We start from the raw sequence: 23,018 nt of genomic DNA, 5'->3' as shown, positions 1-23,018 counted from the left end.
CTAACACAACTGAAAAAGGAAAGTTCCTCATTATTACCTTTAAGTAAGGAATCCTGTAGTTTCTCTTTTCCAAAGTCTTGGCAGCATCTAGCGTGCTCCAGCTCTCTGACTGAGAAACCTCTGCATCACAGGCTAGAAATGTTCTCATCATCTGCTGTTTGCAGAAGATGCTTCTGGAGTTTTGCAGAACCTAAAGCACAAAAGGAGATGGTGCTGAAATAAATTTCCTAAACTGGATATGAAATCCTAGAGTAAACAATACTGCATGCTATCAGCCAAAAAAAGAGATGAAAATAATTGGAGTGGTAAAGGGACAAAGGAGACATTCTGGTTCTGTGTTTCTTTTATTTTCCAGCAGACACAATGAAACTCCCTGCTGTTAATTCTGGCACCTCCAAATAAAAAACCAGGACTTTCAAAACCACTTTCTTTCACCCAGTTAATAGCAAATGTCTTATTAATGGCTTTGGTAAGAATAGCATTACCCCAGAAGGTATACTTTGAAAGTCCTGTTCAAAAACTAAGACCACAAATTAAGCCAGCTTACAATGAAGGCAGTGTACATCATTGCCTAGTTGGGTAAACACTCTGCCTGTGCTTATCTCTGATAGCTCAAATGCTAATTTGAGGAAAGTGTTACACATCTCTTTATGCAATCAAACCTTTGTCCTTTTCAGCTGATCACCTGTGCTCATTCAAGGTGCAGTTTGTAAGGCAAGTCATGCATTTAAAAGCAGTCTGTTTTTTCTGTTTAACAGCTATGCAACTCTTTTGGACTCTGGGCACACGGTGGAGAATTTAGTTTGGTTTTGCCTTTTGGATGACAATAAAAATGAAACTCATTCCTGCTGGTATTCCGAGAACTGTGGAGGCTGGCGAGTTTCTGGGTGATGGTGTGCTACAGCCGACCTCTAGTGGAAGGACCACAGCTCAGGAACACACCAAACAAAGGCAGGAAAACTCGAGAAAATGCACAGCAAACGCTAGTGAGACCTGAGAGAACAAAGGCACAGCCTCAGAACCAAGATACTGAAAATATGAATGTAAGCAGTTATTAGAGCTTAGTGGGTGTGAGTTGAGCCTTTTTGCTGCTTCCTGTCAAGAGCAAAAATAACACAATCTTATTTTCCATGATGCAAAACACTGACTCATAATAAAATGGGACTTTCTTCCAGGCTTTTAAAGACCTTTTTACACTTTTTTTTCTTTCCCATTGGGAAGTACATTTCAATTACCTGGGAAAGGGAGTCCAATCTCATCAGAGAGTTATTGAGATTCTTAAGGTTATAGTCAATATCAGAGTGAGAAAGCAGAAGCTGGAACTGTGGTTTCAGCTCCTTGGTTTCAGTGTTGTGCCAGCTCAGAGTGAAACCATTTTCCTTGTGGTAGGACTGCAAAAAAACCATAATCAGACCAACTGGAGAACATCAACACTTTAGGCAACATGGGTGCAAGATGTCTGAAAGCATTGCTGTCCCTGCTGTCCCTAAAGTGCCCTTCACTTTTCATCCACACCATGACATAATTCCCTTGGGTTTTTTATCCTGAAGCAGATGTATGTCAGAGAATGGTATATTATGGCAGGGGAAACCCATGTTGTGTGGATTTTTATTATTTTCATATTTCTTTTAAGAATGGGCCTTCTGCCAGATCCCAAAAGATAAACAGCTGTTGGAGGTGAAGGCACCTCCACAGTCCTTGGAGGAGTGCCTATCCTCTAGGAAAGGACATCAGCTAACAAATCCTTCTGCCTGAACAGAGTCCTGCTCAGGCGTGTACAACATTCTTCTCATACACACACCTCCCAAATCTTCACATGCCATGAGAATTTAAAGTATGTTACTATTTCAGGGTTATGACTCCTCTGGTATCTGATTCTGGCACAATGCTGCTATGGCCAGCTTCTGAAACAAGGGTGTCCAGGGGATGGCTGAGTCTGGCCTGGTATCAGTATTGAAGAGTCTGTTGGCATCATAACAACCATTTTTAGAAGAAAACTCTTTTCTCCTTCTTTACATCAGGCTTGCTCCAGACTTTGAAGGATACCAGTATTACTTCATCCTTGAAGTGCCAAAACTACTGTGTTACTGTAAGTTTTGTCAAATTTTCTTCCCTTTTCTCAGCTCTTTGATGGGTATATTAAACACTGGGGGTTTGTTTGGTTGGTTGGTTTCTTTTTGTCTTAGGCCAAACCTTAAGAAACAGCAGCACAGCACTTCTGCTACTGATTTTCCAGTGACCTTTGAAAGTTTACATAAGTATCAGCTGATTCTTCTTTATCCAGTATTGGTGAGGATTGCTTATGTGTGCAATGATCCCAACAGGTAAGATAGAATTTGCTAAAATTCAGCACAACTCTTGAGGTTTACTGGAACTACATGTAATATAATTTTTATCTCATTGTTTAATCAATACAGGGCCATCTGTGGTTTTGTTCTATGCTTTATTTCAGCTTTGTTTTTAATGTCTTGTCTAATCATTCTGTTGTTTCATCTATGATGCTCAAATCTAGATAGCAGATGAATGACACTTATGATGGTAAGATGAAACTGTTCTTCAAATATTAGATAACCAGATACTGAAGATCAAAATGATCCAGAGCACATCTGAGTTGCTTTTAATACTAATAAGGGTCTATTCCATCGAGTGGCTCAGGTGAATTTTGTAATGTTGTAGGTCTTGCTCCCTTCTCTGTACATTATATGCCCATTGTATTCAAAATCATGGACCATCTCTCCTTCTATCCTGCTCATGTTAGAGAAATGTGGCAGGTTCAAGAGGCTGTATTTGGGACAAAGCGTTTAACCCTGCCTTTCCTGCCAGGGTAGTGCCATACTCCTGGGCAGTGCAGCTGTGTCTCCCCATCATGGAACCCCTTTGGCTTAAGGAGTGAAAATGGCTGCACCAGCACCACAGCACCACCAGTTAGACCAGTCAGAGCCACTAACTAAATGCTACGGACCCCTTATCTGCTCCAGGTAAAGCTGTACTTTCCTCAGCACTGTCCCAGTCAATTGTCACTGGTTGGACAGTCCCACTCGGGCCAAGGGCTGTGCCTTCCTCCCCTGTGCCAATCCACAGGTACATTGACTAGAGATTTTTGGTGGAGAAAGGAGACAGGGAGGACAAGTCACAGCACCTTTTCCTTTTTTATGCTCCATCCTGGGCAGCCCACTCCTCACCTGCAAGGATGAGGCATAGACCTGCCTAGTTCCCAGAAGAGGGGTACTTTTCCAGAGACAACCCTGTGAACTGCTACAGTTCCACAGTGTCCTACTCTGTAACAGCATGGGTTACCTCCTAGGTTTTAAACGCTCTGCAACAAGAATGCTGCTTTGCTTGCGAAGTGCCACTCACATGAGTAATTCTATGTAAACAATTCCCTCCCTTCCTTCAAAAGGAAAGAGAACTTGAGAATAACCACAAGCAGATACTGCTAGATACCCAGTTCCAATAGTGAACCTTGCTGAGCAGCTAAGCAGAGTTTAGACTGAAAATCTAAAGACTCCTAGAGATACTTCAGCATAAGTCTTTAAACAAGAGCCTTCTTCTCTTAGTTTATCCAGAAACAGGCCACCCACAGAAATATTTTAAATAATATTGCTGCAGAAAATTGGAAGGATGGGTTTCAGGGTTTGGCGTAATTGAGACAACATCTTGGCTTCTCAATCAAGTCGGTCCCACAAATATCCTTCTGAACTGCCTGTTTCTGCAGTCCAAGACACAGTAAGTCCAGAGGAGCAACCATTGCAGATTCAGGGCTCCAGACTCTGGAATCTCAGCACCAGCTTTCCAGGATTCCTGCTGACTTTAAAATCCACACTCCAGATCTCTCAAGCATACAAACCAAGGATAGCAATGTTTGCACTATTGACTTTTCTCAGAAAATACATATAAACAAATGCATTTTCTGTAGGACTGTGGTTTTAAAGGAAAGCTGATAATTGTCCACAATTTCTTAAAATTCTTGAACAGGGAAACACATCAGTATTAAAAATATCTGAATTCCTGTCTAAAGCACTTCTTAATTTTTTCCAATTGTCTTGAACCACATCAGGATATTTCTCATCAACCACATTCATTCTATGAGAAATAGGCAAATGCTGGAGAATTGGAGTTAAAATAATGCCAATTTTTTTTCTTAGTCATTAAGAAAGTATATAAACTGTTCAGTAGCAAATTTAGTAACAAAATGAAACACAAAAGAGAAAAAGCAAATCTCTAGCTATCAATTATATATAATTGCCAAAGTTTATTCACTGTCAATTACATGTAGCCTTGATAAAATAAAATTTTTGAAGAAATTGGACAAATAAGGAAGTATTCAAAATGATTTTCAAAAGGTGATGCTTAAACAAATACTCCTCAAATCTGCAGGCCTGATTGAGATATCTCAGTACCCAATAATGTCCTGCTCTATCTAAACATCATTAATTACCTAAATAATTTTTATCACTGCAACATTCCTTTCCATCTGCTAAAAGAAATTGAAAGTCACATATACACAGCCTAGCTCATTATTTGTAAACCTAGATTTCTCACATTGAATTTGATCTTCCTCTGTTTACTTTTTGAAATGCTTCATAATTACACTTCACTGTTCAAAGGATGCTCATCTTACCTGGAGAAAACCACTTTCAGAGAGTGTAGGTGACATGCTATAACTGCTAGGTGCAAATCTTCCTGCATCACTACATTCACTGTATTTTTCTTTCCTGTCAGGAACTTTTCCTTGCCACTGAAATCCTTGCAGCCCTCTGAACTGCAATGTTGTGTTACTGCTTGATGTGACTGAATTGCTTCTGCTTATGTATATAATAGAGAGACTGTTACTTTTGCATTTCTGAAACTTCTTCCTTTGTTAGCTAGAAGCCATTGCATTCCTCCTGCATGAAGAATCCTAGCCTGGGAGTAATCTCAAAGGTTTATTTTCTTCCTAAGTGCTTACAAATGTTATTTCCAACCCAATGAGGAAAAGGGAATTTCAGTCCCAATAGTGAATCTTGCTGAGCAGCTAATTCTGATCATAAGTAGACAGCTGAAAGTCTAGAGGCAAATTACTCTCAATGTTAATAGCTTTTTATTTGGGTGGGAAAAAAACCATTGCTGACACCCTGTTTTTCATGAACAGCTGCTGTGCTAGATGTATGCATGACAGATCCTAGTTTTGGTTCCCTCCTGATAAAGGGGATAAAACTGTCCAATAACACTGCCATGCATGTAAAATCTCTTCTGTATTAGGATGTGCAAATATTTACTCTGGACTAGCTGAGTAATTCTATCTGCAAAAAACTGGAATAAAATCAGAAATAACCAGCTAATCACACATTCAAAAACAATAGCATCTTGACATAATAGAAAGCTTAAAGAGCATATAGATCATCATTAGCATCGGAGAGTAACACCGAAACAACAGCTAATCAGCCATCAATGACCACTGTGCTATTAGACTTATTCATGAAGTGTACTTCCCTTAAGTTGACCCAGTGGAAGTATTACAGGTCTTAAAACACCAAACCAGTTCATACCAGGAAAATGGCAGAATTCAGATCACTGAACCTAGAAATTTGAAACCCGCTTAAAAACTGAAAATAAAACTAACTTGCAACACAGATGTACTAGAACAGCACAAACACTTCAGGGAATTTAGAGAATCTTGGCCCAGCCTGTTTGGTCTGGCATAGATTCCCATCTTTTTGAGAAATAGAAGAAGAGAAAATTTTCATTTTGTGCAATGGAACTGCAAATAGTGGCATTTTCATGCCTGTTTTTAGGAAGGAGTTTCATATTGGTTTTACTTTCAAATGTGCACAGTTCAAACTGCTGGGCCAGAGAAAGCTCCTGGGTCCTCGCAGCCAGCGGAAGCCCCACCTGGAGCAGCAGCAGTAGTATCGTGTGCTCCCTCCTCCGGGCTATTTCCAGCTCTCTAACTCCCTCTGCATGACAGCAGCCTGAATAACAAGGACATTTGCTTCTGGCACATGCAAAAGGAGCGTACATTGAATACAAAAAAATAATTTAAAATTTTTTTCTAAAGTGTTAAATACAGAAAGAATTATTAGGCGCTGAATTTAAATGGGAGTTGTCACATAAATAAATGCTGAAGAACCAGGTCCACAGTACTACACAGATGAAAGAAAGGTTATGCTGTGTTACTGCAGTGAAAACAGCATTATGACCCCTCCTTCTGCCTTTACAGGCCCAGATTTCAAAAATCGTATTATTTTCTCTAGTTTTAATTTTCAGTTACTTCTTGGCAGATTGAAGAGGTTTTTTTCTTAAACACTGTGCATTTAACTACCTGCCTGTAATACTTTCTTCAGTATTACCTCCCTTTCTTTTCTGAAACAAGATGCATCCTTTGGAATTCCAACAGAACAAGAAAAAAAAATGTTCAACAGGATGCTACACACAAGCTGGTATAATCCAAACATTTATCAGGCTCAACACAGCTCAGATGGTGAATTTATGAGTAAGCAAGTTTAATGATATGAAAAGACTGTATTAAAACAGCAGGATTTATTTAATTAGAATAACTTTTTGGCAAATTTTTGTCTTCCACTTTTTTTTTTTTTTTTTTTTTTTTTTTTTTTTTTTTTTTTTTTTGTGTGAAAGCCTTTAAAAAGTCCATCTGGATACTTGTCAATCCTACAAATACATATTACAATGGGCAGCTATGCAGTGGAGTTCCTTGACAAGCATCCTTCACAATTCTGTCACTTTCCTAGTATGCCTGTGTGACAGAAGGGGGAGCTGAGAAAACTTTTGGAGGAGACCTGGTTTTTTATTCCCATGTATCAACTAAGGTGGTCTGTCATTGGACCGAGCTCCCAGGGAAACGATCATGGCACCAAATCTGCCTGAGTTCAAGGAGCATCTGGATGACACTCTTGGCCAATTAGTTTAGCTTTAGGTAGTCCTGCAAGGAGCAGGGAATTAGAATCTTTGGTTCTTATGGTTCACTTCCATCCTGAGATATTCTAAGGTTCTATGATAAATACACTTACAAGAAGCATACACTATATAATTTTTATCTATTTGAGAAAAATAAATGCATGAAAATTAAAACAACAGGTGAAAAACTGGAGCATTAAAAAAGGCCCCCTAGATCTCATCCAAAAGCAAAACATGGCAAACTGCTGGAACACTTCAGAGCCCTAAAGAGGTAGGACCAGAATGGGTTTTACAATCCATCTACTACTTTCACCGCTCTTGGGCAGAAAAAAGTAAATCTGTTCTTTAAAGATATTTGTTTATCCTGTTTTTAAAAATGGATGGCCATTACAGATGGTCAACAACCTCCTAGCCTAGATGTCAGTGTTTAGCTTACACAATCTTTGGAAAACTTGATTTTTAGTCCACTATTATATGTCCTATGCATAAATGTAAACAGAACTTTATTCCATTCACTTTTACAGCAATATCCCATGTTTCTTAAGATTTATAACCTAGAGAAAATGGAGTGGAGGTGTAAATCCAGTTCCTTTCTTTTTTGTCTCAAGTGTCTTAGTCAAGTTTTCTTCACCTCTGTTTTTCCTCTACATATTCTCCAAGTAGTCTACAGCTTCCTTGAAGTGTAATGCCAAACTTGGATACATCACCTTAGCTTTCATCTCATCATTGCCAAGGAAAGTCTCCTATGAAACCACTCAGTTTATACATTGCAGCATTATGTTTGAAGCTGCTTCCTCTTCACTCTAAGAAGGACACACTTGACCTGCCTGGGAGATCTAAAGTTTTGCTTACAATATGCAACATGAAATGAATTCAGTTTATGTTTTGACATTCCGTTCAATTTCAGCCATAATTCTGTGGTAAACACACAATGAAAAAGCTGGTATTCCTGGCTCCCATGCGTGTATTCAGGCCTCAAAATGGAACAGCTGACACAATTGTGACCCCCAAAAAAAAGCACTGGTGCAGCTGAAGTCAAGGCTGGGAAGCCCAAACTAAAGCAAGAAACACCAGCTAAATTAAAAATTGCTAAGGAAAATAAAGAGCAGGCAGTTCTTCAGTGGTATATAATAAGAAGGAACCAAGAGAAAAGAAATTATGCCACTATGTGAAATTCAGATAAAAATAACACAGATAATGGCTGTAAAACTAATGACCAGGCATTTAGGATAACATTAATCTGACCTGTTTCAGCTGTTCCCTCAGAGTAACACTTTCAGAAATGCTTTCTTCTCCTTTCTCCTCTTATCTAAGACAGACTGTGGCACTCACGTGGGAGCCCATGGAGACTTTCAGGTAAGCACCAGAGCCACAACCCAAGCAATTTGCAGAAACTTTAACAGGCCCTAGCAGGGGACACAGTAGAGGCACTTCAGTACAGGCAAGCAGAGGGAAACAGAGTGTGCTTCATCAAAAATAAGAGTGCTTGTTTTATTATCATCATTTCCTTGGCTTTTTTCCTGCTATAAAATCATAATGTGTTTGTACAATATTCTTATTCTGGGAATGTATTTCAGTCCACATAAACATCTGCACTTAGTTACATAGCCAGTATCCAAATCCCAGCAAGATCCTGCCCTGATTATTTAGCTCCGAGTGTTTTTGCCAGCTTCTATTCCCAGAACACACTGGATTTATAGCTATGTCCAGCCTCCAGCTTTGCTAGTTAGAAGATTGTAACACACATGCTCAAATGGAACATCTTTTGCACTAGGACAAAGCCTTTCCAGCAGGCTCAAGTAACTAGTCATTAAATTGTGCTGGCATACATTAGCAATAGGAAAGTGAACTGTTGTTGGATGCAATTTGTTGGTCTGTATTTTTAATCACACTGTTTGGCCTAAATCTTTTGTTGCTTTCCTTGATATCTAACCATAAAATACAACCCTTGATTCAAATGCCAATGAAACCTGTTGTCGCAATTTTGCATAACTCAGTGCAAAAGAACTCAGACCTCAAGTAAATAACTCATAAGTCTTTTTTTTGGGATCATTGTGTGTTTTTGTCTGCTGCCTTGCAGAGCTAGATCCAAGCCATTAACAAAAAAAGAGATATATACAGTTTCATCTGAGAAGACAAACAAAAACATGCAGGATATAAATCAAAACAAGGATTTGCAAAATAATAGAGTAAGCACTTACTAAGCCAAAAACATATTGTTCTTGTGAAGAAGCCTGCTCTGACCACTGTGCTTTCTCCAATGTATGTTTATGGAGTTCTAGGCCAGAACATTTTTGGAGCGTAAAGACATGAAGCATTCGATCCCAGCAAAATTCAATGTGATCTGCCTCATTCTCATGGAGCTGAACTTCACCACAGTTGTGCACAATCTTACCTTCCCAATGCAGCTTTTAGACAATTATTCTCTGACAGATATTTCTTTGAAGACTTATTTTACATCACTGACAACTGCCTCAAACTGTGAATATGCTAATAGATAAATATATAACCTGACTTCCTACCCTAACCCTCCCTCCCAAGATACAATCTGAAAACATATTTTATGCCTTTCTTCAAGCAAGAAAACTGGTTTGGGATACACTTTCTTTGTATCTGGTTTGGAACTCTCAGCTGATGCTGAAATGTATCTACTTTTCTTTAGTGTGTGAAAACACACAGATTACAGGACTAAAAGCTTCAGAAAAAAAAAGGCAGAAAAGAATTATTAAAATGCATTTAAATCTTTTGTGTTGAAATACAAGTGATGTAACCAGTCAGGCAATGTAAGCTCATGTATTACCCATTTCTTTTTTTCCCTGTCTCAAATCCCAGCTCCTGGGTCTGAGCAAGACAGCTTTTTCAGCTCCTGGTCCCTCTCTGAAGCAGGCAGAGATGAGAAATGCCTAGTCACCAGCAGGACCAGGTTCAACTCTTTCCCTCCAGCCACTCACCTCACAGAAGGGGAAACACAATTTTTTTTCTGGGACTGGACAGCCCCTGCCTGCACACACATTTTGAAAACTGACTATTGAATGCTGTCCTCGTTGAAAGACTGCCCCATCCAGTACTTGGTTGACAGACCCAAAGTTGCAGCCCTCCACCACAGCTTCTGCCCCAGAGGGGAACCAGAGCCCTGCTTCTGCAGCTCCAAAATAACACCTTCTCCCCAGGATTCTGTAGTCAACAAAAATACCAGGTCAAGGTACAGAGAGAGCCAGAGAGATTTATGTACTATATCCCTACCAGTATCTGTGATTCCAGTATTCAGAAATGCATAAAACTATCTCAGAAAATCTATCTGCACCATTCTTTGAATTTTGTCTAAGCAGCTTTATGCATATAGAAGCACTAGCACAAGTCATTCTGGAAAAACAAGCTCTAAATATCTCCTTGGCAGCTGGGGAAATAGGACACCAAAGATCACATACTATTTTAAGTGTAAAAAAGTATAAAATTTTATTTGACAAGTTAACAAATAATAACATTTCATTAGCCTATTAAAACACTTTATTACAAGGAAGCGTAGTTGAGTTACAGCTACACTACATGAAAGTTAATTCTAAGGTGAAGAAACTGACCTACTGCAGAGTAGGCAGTTTAAAATGTACAAATCTACTGTATCCAGCTTATTTTTAAGAGGTATTTTGCACAAGGAAAAATTTACTAGATGTCAGACAACTTCAAAAACTTCTAACATAGCAAACTTCAGAACTATTCTTCTCAGATGGCATAATCTTTTTTCAGAGATAGCTGAAGTTTCCTCACAGCTTTTAGCAGCTGAAGAGAACTTCTGCTCTTGTGCCCAGGACAAGGTTTAGACGTACTTTCCTTTACAGTGACTGCAATCTCCTTTGCTTCCTTTTGTTCACCACACTTTAGTTTGACATGAGGTGCTCTTTGCTTCAATTTCTGAGTTTTTATCTTTAATTTCTGCACCTAGGGAAAAAAAATACTAATTAGCATGTTGCCTACTCCAAAGACCCACAGCGGTAGAGGTGACTGGACTTCTACCGAACTCCAAACTAGAGATGACTAAGAGACATAAAAAAAAAAAAAAGAGAGAGAAAAGTTTAAACTTAGTAACCCTGCACAGTTGTCTCATTGTAACAGAAAGCTGACCTTGCCCAAAGAAACCACTACAGAAAACTGACCTCATCCACACCCAATTGGTTGTTGAATCCCATTGCTTCCTAACACAAAAATGGTTGCTTGAGACAGCTGGAATATCATCTCTTAATAATCTAGATTTACAACAGTTTCTTTTCATTTCAGATTGTACTACCCTTATAAAAAAGACAACCAACCAATAAACCTCTAAAATATATACTGTTAATAATCAGTTACTGGATCTAAGCAGCTTATTTTGAAGCCTCCTTGACAAAAGTGGAAAACAGAATGAATAGGGTTAATTACTAAATAATGTTTTTTAAAATGTCAAATAATGAGTCTTGACTTCCACTTGGCATGAAAAGGTCACTTCCCAAAGATAAAATTAGGCTGGAAGCATTCCAAATGCCAATTTAGGCTTTAAGTCCATTTCTAAAAATAATTAACTTTAATTGCATTCTAGAACATATTATTAACTGTGAAACACAGAGATTAGCATGGCACTTTTAGTATGGCAGGTTCTAGAAAAAGAAATATGCATTAGAAATATTAAGATTGGTCTGTACAAAATACAAATGGAAATGTCTGTGTGCAAAAGCACTAGGGAAAAAAAAAATACAGGCCAAGGAATTAAGAGGAATGGCCTGTATTGAAAACCAGGGCATGATGGACAGTTTGACCATAGAGACATCTACTCATACAGACCCTACTATTTACAGCAGGACCCTAAGGGGCGTGCTCTGACCAAGCTGTACGAGAGCACAGAGGACTTGCCAGAAGATCTGCACACTGGTAAGAGGCAAAGATGACAACAAGGCTGCACCACATTGAATGTGCTACTCTTCATCATCCCAAAACAAAGGCAAACTGTGGCCATAAAGATATGCAAAAGAAAGAAACCAAGGTGCAGTTGTTGCCCAATGTCTTAGGTTCCTGAGGACAAAGACAGTGAGATTTTGGGGCAAGGAGTAACACCATAATTGTTGGGTCTTCAAGAATATAAGAGTTTTATCAAAAAAACCAGCTGACATTGCCAAGAGAGGCAGAGAGGACTCAGCAGGACAGTGCCCATTGTCCATACTGCTGATATGCAAGTCTGACACATCTGCTATGACATAAAGCATCTCCATGCTTGCAATTATATGGACAATAAAAAGTTTAAGTGAGTAAAATCCATCAAAAATGAATATGAATAAAACTGGTCAGATTTAAATTAACTATATCCTCCTCTTTTCATAAGGTCTCATGCAGAGTTTTGTTTTGTTCCTGTATAAGCAAAGTTCTCAGGCGAGTATTTATCTTGAAACATGAGATGAAAAAACCACAAACAATCAAATCAGACAGAACTGTGGATTGAATGTTTAATCATATGCCCAAACCAGATTGCTACAAAAGAGTTAGGCTGTTCAACTACAGAAGAGGGATTTTATATGGGCATGTATGAAAAGTTGCTATCTTTGGCTCTAAACTAAATACTGACAGAATGAGGGCAGTTTAAAGGTAAAACAAAACTGAAAGGCTTGCCCAGCTATGATTTAGGAGAAGCTCTGGTCAACAGACTAGTTAACAAAAAGCTTCAATGTTTCAGTAATATAAAAAACATTAAACCCAGTCAGTACAGGAATTACAGTTTCTATTTTCTCATTCCCCTGAGGGACAGGATATAAAGAAATGAAATTTCAACGGTTTGTCTTAACACAGTGAGCAGAAGTGACAGACAGTGCAACCCAGCTCTGTACTGCAGAACTGCCAGAGGGCAGGAAGACTTCCCACCAGCATACATTCCTAACTGCCAGTTGTAAGCACTTTTTCTTGATCCAGTGAAGAAATTGGAGGTACAAAAATATAACCCAGCAGTCTAATTATAATCACCCATACTGGAACATCTTGGCTTAAAACATTCCAGTGACATTCTAGCTGATGACAACAGGAGGCAGAATTGTGGCAGCCTTTCAACAGAAATGTTAGTAGCTGGAGAGTTTACATTTCATTCTTACAGTAGCCTGATGCTTTTTCAGCTTGGATATTTGTTTTCCTTTCATCTCCATTTGTTTTACGAGGCAATCCAGCTCCTGTTCCAGGTCTTCACGAGCTTGGGAGTCTTTAGTCTCCTGTATCTGCTTCAGAAGTTCTTGATGCTCACTGTTAAAGACAAGAATGAAAATCTAATGATACAGTCTCTAGGATTTCTTCCTGCAGGAGTTCCTAGGCATTTTGTGCAGAGTACAGGAATTTAGCATTATTTCCACTCCCACACAATACACATTAATCTGGAATATATTAACATGAGAAAGGGAAAAGGTTTCCCGTGAGTCTGATTTTCTCATTTCAAATTTTTAGCTTATGTCCATCTTACTTCTTCTTCCCACAGGCATAACAACTACACGTGCAATAGTGTGCAAAATGAGATTTTTGAAAGTGAACAGCACCTATGCAGTACAACATTTTCACTTCCTGCAAATTTAGCACAGACTTTGAAGGCTTAGTGTAATACATGAAAGTATTTTTTAAACTAGTACACTCAAGTTACAATTTTTCTGACAAATTATTCAAATTAAAATAATATACTCAGAAAGATTTACAGCAAAGTGGACTGCTTAATTAAAATAACCAGATTAAATAAAAGAAATTGTGTAGATCTTGATACCCAGATACCTGAACAGGTTGAAGCCAGAGACCCCCCTCTTACATAAATATCCCTTTACAAAGGCCAGAACTTCTATTCTGACTTCTGAGTAACTGCTTCTTTTTGAGTTTAATTGAAGCAACTGGCTGTTGCTATTAAAAAAAAAAAGCCTGTCCTTGAACTGCCATGAGTAAGCTAGACATTGCTTTTTGAACATTAGATTGCTTGCCAGTTTAAATTTTACCACATCAAGGATTTCAAATCAGCGTCAACATCCTAACTGGTTTAATCAGCACATCCTCCCCTGTTCAAACCACAGCTCATTGTGTTGACATGTCTGCTATGACCAGCTACAGAGCTTTGGCCCACAGTCCCACAAGCCTGCATTAATGGGAAGATGCCTAAGAACACAACAGGCTGTAATCCACATTTACTTGCATGGCTAGAAAGATACATACACTCCCATCTGAAGTGTTAGCTTCTTCCACACCCTGCCCATTTTCTGGCAGGAGACCATCCCTCTTTCACAACCCCCTTACAGGACCAGCAAGTTCTCCTGCTATCAACAAGCAAAGGGCACGAGCACCAGACTGAGTCAGCACAAGGACCCGGCAGGTACATGGGGAAGGAAAGAACACGGAGTGAGTACAAAGGAACAGGAGAGATGTTGTGACAGGACTGTTCATGCCAGAGCTGTACTAACCCATTCCACCACCCAGACTGACTGCATCCTGCAGGTGTACTCAATATCAGCACCTCCTTTGCAGCCTTATCCAGGAGAAAAATTTTGGTTTACTTTGTATATCTCAGAATATGTTTAAAATGTCTAAAAAGCACATGTCTGAAAGGCTTTCATTTGCTGCTGTTTTAAATACAGGATGTGGAAGCAAAAAAACAAGACCAGCAAAACACCAGGATAGAAAGAATTTTTTGAATGAGAAAAATCCTACTAGTCAAGCCTGCTCAGGTCATTCTGTCAACAAGCAGTCCTATAGCTAAAACAGGCTAGGCTCAATTACGGCACCCCGTCACTTCTCAGGGCTGCTGCTGAAGTCACGTTTACTCACAACACCACCCATGGGTACTCACAAGCTCATTTGGCCCAGCTTGTCTTGAAAGGCCAACTGAAGGTCTGAAAAGCTCCTCGTGGAAGTGGGTGATGTGGAACAAGAGGATACAGATTTTGAAAGTGCACTGTGTCCTGAAATTCCAGCTGTGGCTCCTCCTTGTCCTCGCAATGAGATACACGGATTGCGATGCTTCATAATGTGCAGCACGCTCTGCACGTTTGCGCTGACAGAATGGCTGGAGCCGGCAGACTTAAAGAAGAATGATCAGTAGCTTACAGAAGTAATTAACAACTACACAGCCTTACTCAAACCAAAGATGTCACCTTAGTAACAGCAGTGGTTTTCACCTACCTTCCCAGCCACAAAAGGTAGTTCACCAGCCTTTACATGTAATTGTGAAAGCTGCATTTTTTTCATTGTAGGACTTCTCTGCCATAAGAAAATATAAGACAAAAAATTCCAATCTGCTGACTCAAGAGTACAATCTTAAACTTCTTTTTTTAGTAAGCAAAATTCAAGTAAATACAAAGTGAAATGCCTCACCTCAGTTTTCTTCTGGTTCAAAAAAAACCAAATTTCCCTCCTGTATGTGTAAAAAATAAGACTTTCCCATAGCTGACACAAATAAATTTTATTCCATATGCACATAGGAGATTGTTTAGCAATTAGGCTAACATGAAAGTAATTGAACTTTGTTGACTTATGTTTTCTAAACCACAGTTGCAAAATTTTAACTGATCTGTAACATGTGTTGCAAAATAAATTCTCTTGATTTCAGTAATCCCCCCAAAACACACCACCTTAAGATGCTGAGCTAAAACTCCTTTGGAAACTAATTTTGCCAGATAAACTGAAAGGAAGCTAAGGCAGGACAAGGGGGATGGCAGCAAACCTTTAACAGAAATAATTGTCAAGCTGATAAGGGAAGATTTTCAAGATTTTCAAAGTGATGTCCTATCACCGCAGTACCATTTTAATTAATGAAGGAAAGAAAAAAAAAGAGGGGAAAAAAGAGTTATTTAGCACTGTTTGTCACTTTGGAAGTGGAGTAAAGTGCAGCAGATGAATCAAGTGCCTCTTACGTCACCATTTTTCACGAATTCCAGTCTCTGTGCAAGTCCGATGCAATCAGCAACAGTATGCTAGTAAAAATTTCCATGTTACCTTCCTAGGTCTTTTGTTCTTCCCATTTTCCTTTTCAGGTTCATGTTGAGATGTTACAGAAGACATCAAAATTCTGTTTATATTAAATCCTGTTTGAAGCTGTGGCAATAAGCAAAAACAAAAAAAAAAAAAGCAGCCATTTAATGTAATATTAGAAGTATGAAATAGCAAGGTTTAATTAATTCTCGCGTTCATGCATGGATAAGAACCAATTAAGGGCACTATTAACTGTCCTGCTTGGAAGGCATAAGCCACACTTAAAACCTGAACAGATTACTAGGAAGGCAGGGTATCAGGCAGATCTTGCAGCTCTGTCTTAGTATTCCTCATTTTCATATTCAGCTGCAGCAGCAGCTGTATTTTTCCACTGTGACAACCAGCAACTGAGATAAGCCAATCCTGCCACATGCTGAGGATGTGATCATAAAATCCAAATTATATGAACATTTGGCTCCTACAATCTGTGGAGAGAGAGAACTAAGCCTATCTGTGTTACACTGAGGTCAAACCTGCTGGACAATCCTCATGTTGCTCTGTGGCTCAAAGTTGCTATCAAGGCTATAAACAGGATGATAATCATCCCCAATTAAGCACAGGACAAGGACTTTGTTTTGGCATGTGTTACAGCTCCAGCTAAACAATGCTGGAGGTCCACCACTAAAGTGAGAATATTCTGGCTTTTCTGTCATCAAGAGGAAGTGAACCACACTGCACCCTGTGCTTCCCAGCCCAGATCCAACAGACCTAAATCCATCCTGCAGTGTATTAAGATGGTACTAACACTACTTTAGGACTCAGCTTACTGCATCCAAGTCCTTTCTTGACCAAATGTTTAGACTATCTGCTCTGGGAGAATCATTCTTACCATGTTTCTCAGAGGGTAAAATCTCTGTACTAGGCCTTTTGCTCTGCAGTAGCATGCAGTCTAAGCAAGAAACCAAAAAAACCTACAAGTTTTCAGCTGTGTTATTCTGCTGGATTCTGGAGGTGGTCAGACATCTGGGTTACAATTTGCATGTTATTTTATGCTTCCTGGGTTGATGAAAACCCATCATCTTTGGATGAGGTATAAGAGCTGACAGCAGTGATGAATTAAATTAAGGCACCAGCTTTGCTTACATTATTCCAATATTACTCTTCAGCACTGCAGCCCCCACCTCACCCCAAGGGAATTCCCCCACAATTGGTTTCTCTTTCAAGCTGGCTGCTACTAATACACAAAGTGAGGTTTGGAATATGACTACCCTGCCCCTTTAACAAAAGGTTTCATCATTTTGCTCTCTTTGGCAAATACTCCTCTCTCAGATGGATGCTGGCCCAACAAACTGATTATGGCTTCACAGAATAATTAATTATACAAGATCTCATTTGATGAACAACACATCACTGGTTAAGGTTTTTTCAAGTACAGCCTTATGTATTAGATTTTTACAGAGCTTAACAAAGGGAGGAAAACAAACATAATAACCAACCTTACTTGTTATATATGGTTTCATATATGATCACTTTTGAGTTCTGAAAATTAAGTTAACCTGATTCAGTTACAGATTTCCTAGAAATTAATTTTCTACCTGGGTCACTTAGAGCAGTGTTGAGGCTGATGAACTGTATCACTAATACAAACCCAAATAGAATCTTTCTTTATTGAGATATACAACACACCTGGCAAGCTTTCTAATATGTAGCTTATAACTGATCTAGGTAGTATTTCAGGAGTTCTGCCTAGGTAATAAACACAAGAAGTTAAAATGTAATAAAACAAGAAGGGCATTTTGAACAGAGGGAATAGCTTTCTCCAGTACTAAAAAAGAAGACAAAAATCTTTTCAGTCTACCTGAGCAGTTTTATCTTGTATTAGCTTATGCTGAAGCTCTTCTTTACACAGCTTTTCTTCTAAGTGTTTGATCTTGTCCTGAATTTGAAGGCAAGAATAATTAGTCCCACTTCAATTTATCATGTTGAACCAGAAGTCTGGAGGAGCTCACAAGTGTAATGTGGGGATAAAACTGGACTGTAGGAATTTTTAAAGCCCAGACTGAAAAAAGACTCATGCACACGAAGCCGAGGTGGCATTCAGTCAGGTATGCTTTAACAGAGGCAACTTTTGCAAAACTAGTACTATTAATAGTGTGCCATAAAATGATAACAAATGACTTTCAGACTGTCATTCCATGCATGCTTACTTCAGCAATTCTCTGAGTAGCAGTAAGTTTAAGACACTCTTTTTCTAGCATTTCAAGCTTTTCAAGTTTTGCATGCAGTTCCAACCGGTTCTGATCTTCCTCTTTCTGAAGCTGAGCCTGGAAAAAATAAGCAAGAATGGAGCTGGCAACTGATTGAAATTGTTTCAGACAGCAAAAAAAAAAAACACCAAACCACCCCACACTAGAATAAAGGTGTTTAATTACTTTAAATTCCATATTTTTTAAATTGCAAAGTGATGAAAAATACCAGGCAGACAAAGACAACTTTAGCTTCCAGCAGCTTTTTTGTCTACCAAGTGCGCAAGTATTAGCATGGCTTTGCTCATTAGGAGTTCCACCCAGGGAGCTTTTCATAGACTTCACTGAATGGTTGTCATCAGCCATACACTAAATTGCTTCTGTTTGCTAGCAGCCTGAGCAGAGCTGAGGAAAAACAATGGCCACAAAAAACTTCACGTCTTGCACATTTCTATACTTTTGAACTCTGTCACTACTTTGTTATTATGCTAAACGGCTTCACCTGTTGTTCTAAAATAATTTTCTTTTCCAGTTCTGCACTGGAAACCATCTTTCTCATGTAATCCAGCTGTTTCTCCAGCAGGGAGCAGCGGGATTGTACTGCATTTGAATCTACAGAGAGAAACAAGACATTCAGTACAGCAAAGGGAGCTACACATTTAGCCAGACTGTCATATCATTGAGGAATTCTCTGTCTTCAAAACAGGCAAGAACAGTTTTGTTAGTCTGAACAAGTAATGAGGTTAAAATGTATTTTATATATAAGACATGAGAATCAAAGTGTTTTTTCAAAGCTAGTCTCTAATTTGAATTCCAAAGGCATGAGCACTGCAGTTACTTTGATTTGTATCAGCAGATACCTAACCAGAATCTGAGAGAGGAGGATCTTCTCTTCTCCTATCTTTTCTCAAGTTAGCAGTGTTATGTAAGCAGCTGCTTGCTTATTGTAGGAGTTAAACATACCACCTGAAACAGGTTTAGTCTTTAAAATCGCTTTATGGCTTATGCAATACTCGGTTGATATATGTAAAAAATATCTCAACTTTATCCACAATTATCAAGCTCATGTCCCTCCTCAGTTCTGAAGCAAAAAACGAAAGGGGACTACACTAATTATCAGCTTTTCAAAACAAAACAGTCCCTGGATTATACAGTCTTAATGTTGCTGTGGCTACACCTTATCACTCCAAAGAAATACCTTTCCTCTGTTGCATCAGCTCTCGATATGCTGCATCCTTCTCATAGGATTTGTGCTCTAAGACCTTCTTGTACCGAGCAGCTGCTCTGGAGAGGCTGCACAGTTTATCTTCAGCCTGTGACTTCTCCAGCTCCAGGCGGCGGATCTTATCTTGCAGAGCTCTCAGGGCTGCCACTACAGCTGACAAACAACACAACAGCTACACCTTAAGTAACAGTTCCTATTTTGATGATGATTATCATTATTAGAAAACACTTCACATTACAGTATACTACCTAAATTTTCTTCCTAGTATCACTCCCAAAATTAATTATATTCCCCAGCTGGAAACTAACATATGCAGAACACATATGGCAGAAACTGGATGTGTTTCCTGCATAACTGAGGTATGAAGCTCTGGCCCGATAAGCAAAACTATTTTCAGTCCAAATGGCAGCAAGCACAAAGAAATAATGGCAAATAGAATATAATAAACCCTGGGCCTCCTCTTTAAATAGAAGCAGAGAACACAGGTATCCAAGTGAGGTCATAAGTTTTGGTGTAAGGCAACTGGTCTGGACAGATTAAAAAGAGAAAACATGCTCAGAACAGAGACAGAAATCAGATACAAAGGACAATTTAGCAAAGGATACATTGTTAAATACTTTATTGTTTCAAAAGGTAATGTTTCAACATCTACTATCTTGTATTTGACGATTCTCTAAACCATGGAAACAAGTCTGGAAGATTTTGCTTTCAGCCTCAAATCAGTATGTGTCAAATTATACCAAAAATAAAAGCTGCAATTTCAGCTACAAGAAAAAGTCTGCTAGCTCTCCATAAAGCATACACACCTGTGGAAGTTTAAGACATGTCCTGGAACAAGTCAAGCTTATTTTCTGACATTTTTTAATTGACAGTTTCTCTATTCCAAACTCTCTCATCAAAAGAATACCATCAAATATTGCTACCTCTGTAACAACTTTCACCATATTATCACAGACCTATTAAAAAAACAAACAAAAACCAAACCAAACCACAAAACAGCAAAAACCAAGCAAACATCAAACAAAAACCAAAAAGCAAAAAGAAAGCAGGAGGATGAAGTGGCACCACCTTTTCCATCTTTTTATTGTCATGCCAAACATTTCCTTAACCACTTAGCTACATAGCACTAAACTGATCACTGTAATCCAAAAAAAGCCCAAACTCTGTATGAAATAAGATTACTACAGAAATCACAGATTTTTCAGGTGAAGAACAATGATCACATGCACACTCATAGGTTATGTCTGTGCAAGGTAGCAAGGTTGTCCACGATAGTAAGGCCAAGTGTGGGTATCCTTAATATTCCCCAGGCTTTTCAGATATGTTAAGCCACTGAGCATTTGCCTTGTGAGCTCTAGAGAGTAGTCACCATTAAGGCACATGACAACATATTTCACAGGGACTAACTTTCATGATGTTAACTTTCCTGGGAGTCTGAATTGTTCAGAAGTTCTCCCAAGAAAATATACCATGCAAAACAAAAAGAAACAAAACAAAAACAAAAACAAAAAACCACAAACCAAAACAATATTTTAAAAAATATACAACCAAAAAAAACCCCTTAGAAGTGATTTTAAGCTGTAAGGAGTCAAATAGCACCATACAAAGCCAATTTCAGGTCACTGTACCATACTAATGATCTTTTTTTTACTGTATTTGAAGTCATGAACTACTTCTACTGAGTTTGAAGCATTCTCCTTTGCTTTCAGAGGAAGTCTGACGATTTTAAGTTAAACAAATTTCAAAGCCAAAGTTCACAAGGATGTTAGAAGATTTGCAGAGGTTTCCATTTTAGATGTATGACTTCAGGGAGACTACTCCCTCAGGACACATATACATCCTGTCTTAATGTCAGACTGATAACTGCAGCAAGTCATTGAACTCAGTCAAATAGGATGGGGAGTTTGCTCAAGTGATTTCACATGAAACAATTAAAAAGACTGTTTTAAGGACATATTTTGGCTATACCTTGGTTATTTGGGAGAGAAGGCCTGTCACCAGCAGCAGCTGCCAGCTTCTTTGATTCCATACAAACAAAGGCTGCAGGAAGCCTCCAGTCTGGTGGCTGAAGAAAGCTTCCTATGAAACTGTTCTTTGATTCAGAATCCATAGCCTGTAGAAAGAGAGACATTTAATGACATTATTTCTTTAAAAGACTCTTTTTCAGAAGTATGTCACTGGGCTGTTCCTGGCTCTGTTAATATCAAACCAGATCATATACACCAAAATAATAATAATAATAATAATAATAATAATAATAATAATAATAATAATAATAATAATAATAATAATAATAATAGTAGTAATAGTAATAATAACAACATCAACAATAATTATACCCACACCCCGCCAGAAGAATCCTGTCTTTTAATACAATTCCAAAACAATGTCTTTCATAACACTAAAAAACATAGCTTCCTTTCACCGACCAAAATTTTTCAAGATTTTTCTAGGTGCTTTCTAATAACTTATGCTGATTTTTGTCCTTTAAAAACCCAAGTATCAAGAGCATTTTCTACTGTTTTACAGACTTCAATGTTTAGACTCTAAGTGCTCCCTGCAGAGCAAACATTCCAGGTTTTACAGCCTATTTCCATTCGCAGTCTCCTTAGTGCTCCTCTTCCCATCTTTTTGGATGTAAAACCAAATTACGTATGGTAAATAATGTACCATTATTCCATAATAAAGACACAGTTCTCCACATTTAGTGTTGAGATAACAGGAGGATATTTAATATGCAATATAGCCAGTATTATCTCCATTATCAGCTGCATGTATTAAGTTCTGTTTCTTCACTCCCTTTCTGTTCCACCCTTTCACATTCTTTGTTTTATGAGAAGCACATTTGAAGACAGTTCACACCCTGTCAAATAGAAATTTTTCTTGATACTCAAGGCATAGGACAGTGAAATGTGCAGAAAGTGCTTTAGGCTAGTACAACCTCTAGGAAGTTAAAGCAAGTTTGAAATCATCCTACAGTGACCTATCAAAGTAGTATCAAGCATTATACTTGATACAGTGTAAGGAAGAGTCTATACAGCTTCAGCTAATAGAAAAACAGCTTATTTGAAGGTTCAGTGATATAACAATTATGATTGTTGTATCACTTGTGTTTAAAATACAAGGCACGCAACTGGAACAGTCTTCCTGCTTGGGTAAGGCTATTTACAGATGTTAGTCCCCAAGAAAATCACCCAAAGGAGGTATCTAGTAACACAAGGAAGAAAGAGACCAAGACTAGGACCTGCTGAAGAAGCACACCCCAGGAGAAGCCATTCATACTGGGTAGCAAACAAGGGAAAAAGTTTCCAATAACAAAAAATGTTTCTAGGAGCACTTGCAGTTCTTACAGCCCGTTCCAAACTCTGTATAAAAAACAAAACAAAACAAAAAAAATTATCCAGCCACACTTCCTCTTCAAGGTATGCACTAAACTGAGGGGCAAGCAGAAATTTTTCTTTCTTCCTCCAAACTTGTCATTACAGAGATGTCAACATGAGCACCTCTTCACCAGGGCTTGCCTGACTTGGGGCCTCCCAGCCATCACCACTTTTGTGTGCTAACACCCCTGAGGTCACACCACTCAGAGTAGTCCCCCTGGTCCCAAAGAGGGAGGCAGTCTAGGCTACCCTAATGCCACAGGTCTTTTCCAAAGACTTCTCCATGGGGCCTTGCTGCCATCCTACTCAAGGCCAGACCACAAGCTCTTG

At 38.7% G+C, this 23,018-nt stretch overlaps 1 protein-coding gene across 1 annotated transcript; it reads right to left on the bottom strand.

The window, feature by feature from the left end:
* Nucleotides 1-10,573: 10,573 nt before the first annotated feature.
* Nucleotides 10,574-21,418, bottom strand: CEP57L1 (centrosomal protein 57 like 1; the record flags this gene model as incomplete). Its single annotated transcript, XM_084202860.1, has 10 exons — nucleotides 10,574-10,830; nucleotides 12,999-13,143; nucleotides 14,717-14,946; nucleotides 15,049-15,126; nucleotides 15,862-15,960; nucleotides 17,696-17,773; nucleotides 18,045-18,161; nucleotides 18,586-18,695; nucleotides 19,282-19,461; nucleotides 21,277-21,418. 10 exons carry the CDS (start codon nucleotides 21,416-21,418, stop codon nucleotides 10,615-10,617), a joined length of 1,395 nt encoding a protein of 464 aa, XP_084058986.1. The 3' UTR covers nucleotides 10,574-10,614.
* Between the last annotated feature and the right edge of the window lie 1,600 nt (nucleotides 21,419-23,018).

This window comes from Fringilla coelebs (genome assembly GCF_963513975.1).
Source record: "Fringilla coelebs genome assembly, chromosome: 3".
NCBI lineage: Eukaryota > Metazoa > Chordata > Aves > Passeriformes > Fringillidae > Fringilla > Fringilla coelebs.
This window is presented reverse-complemented; position numbering and strand designations above follow the sequence as displayed.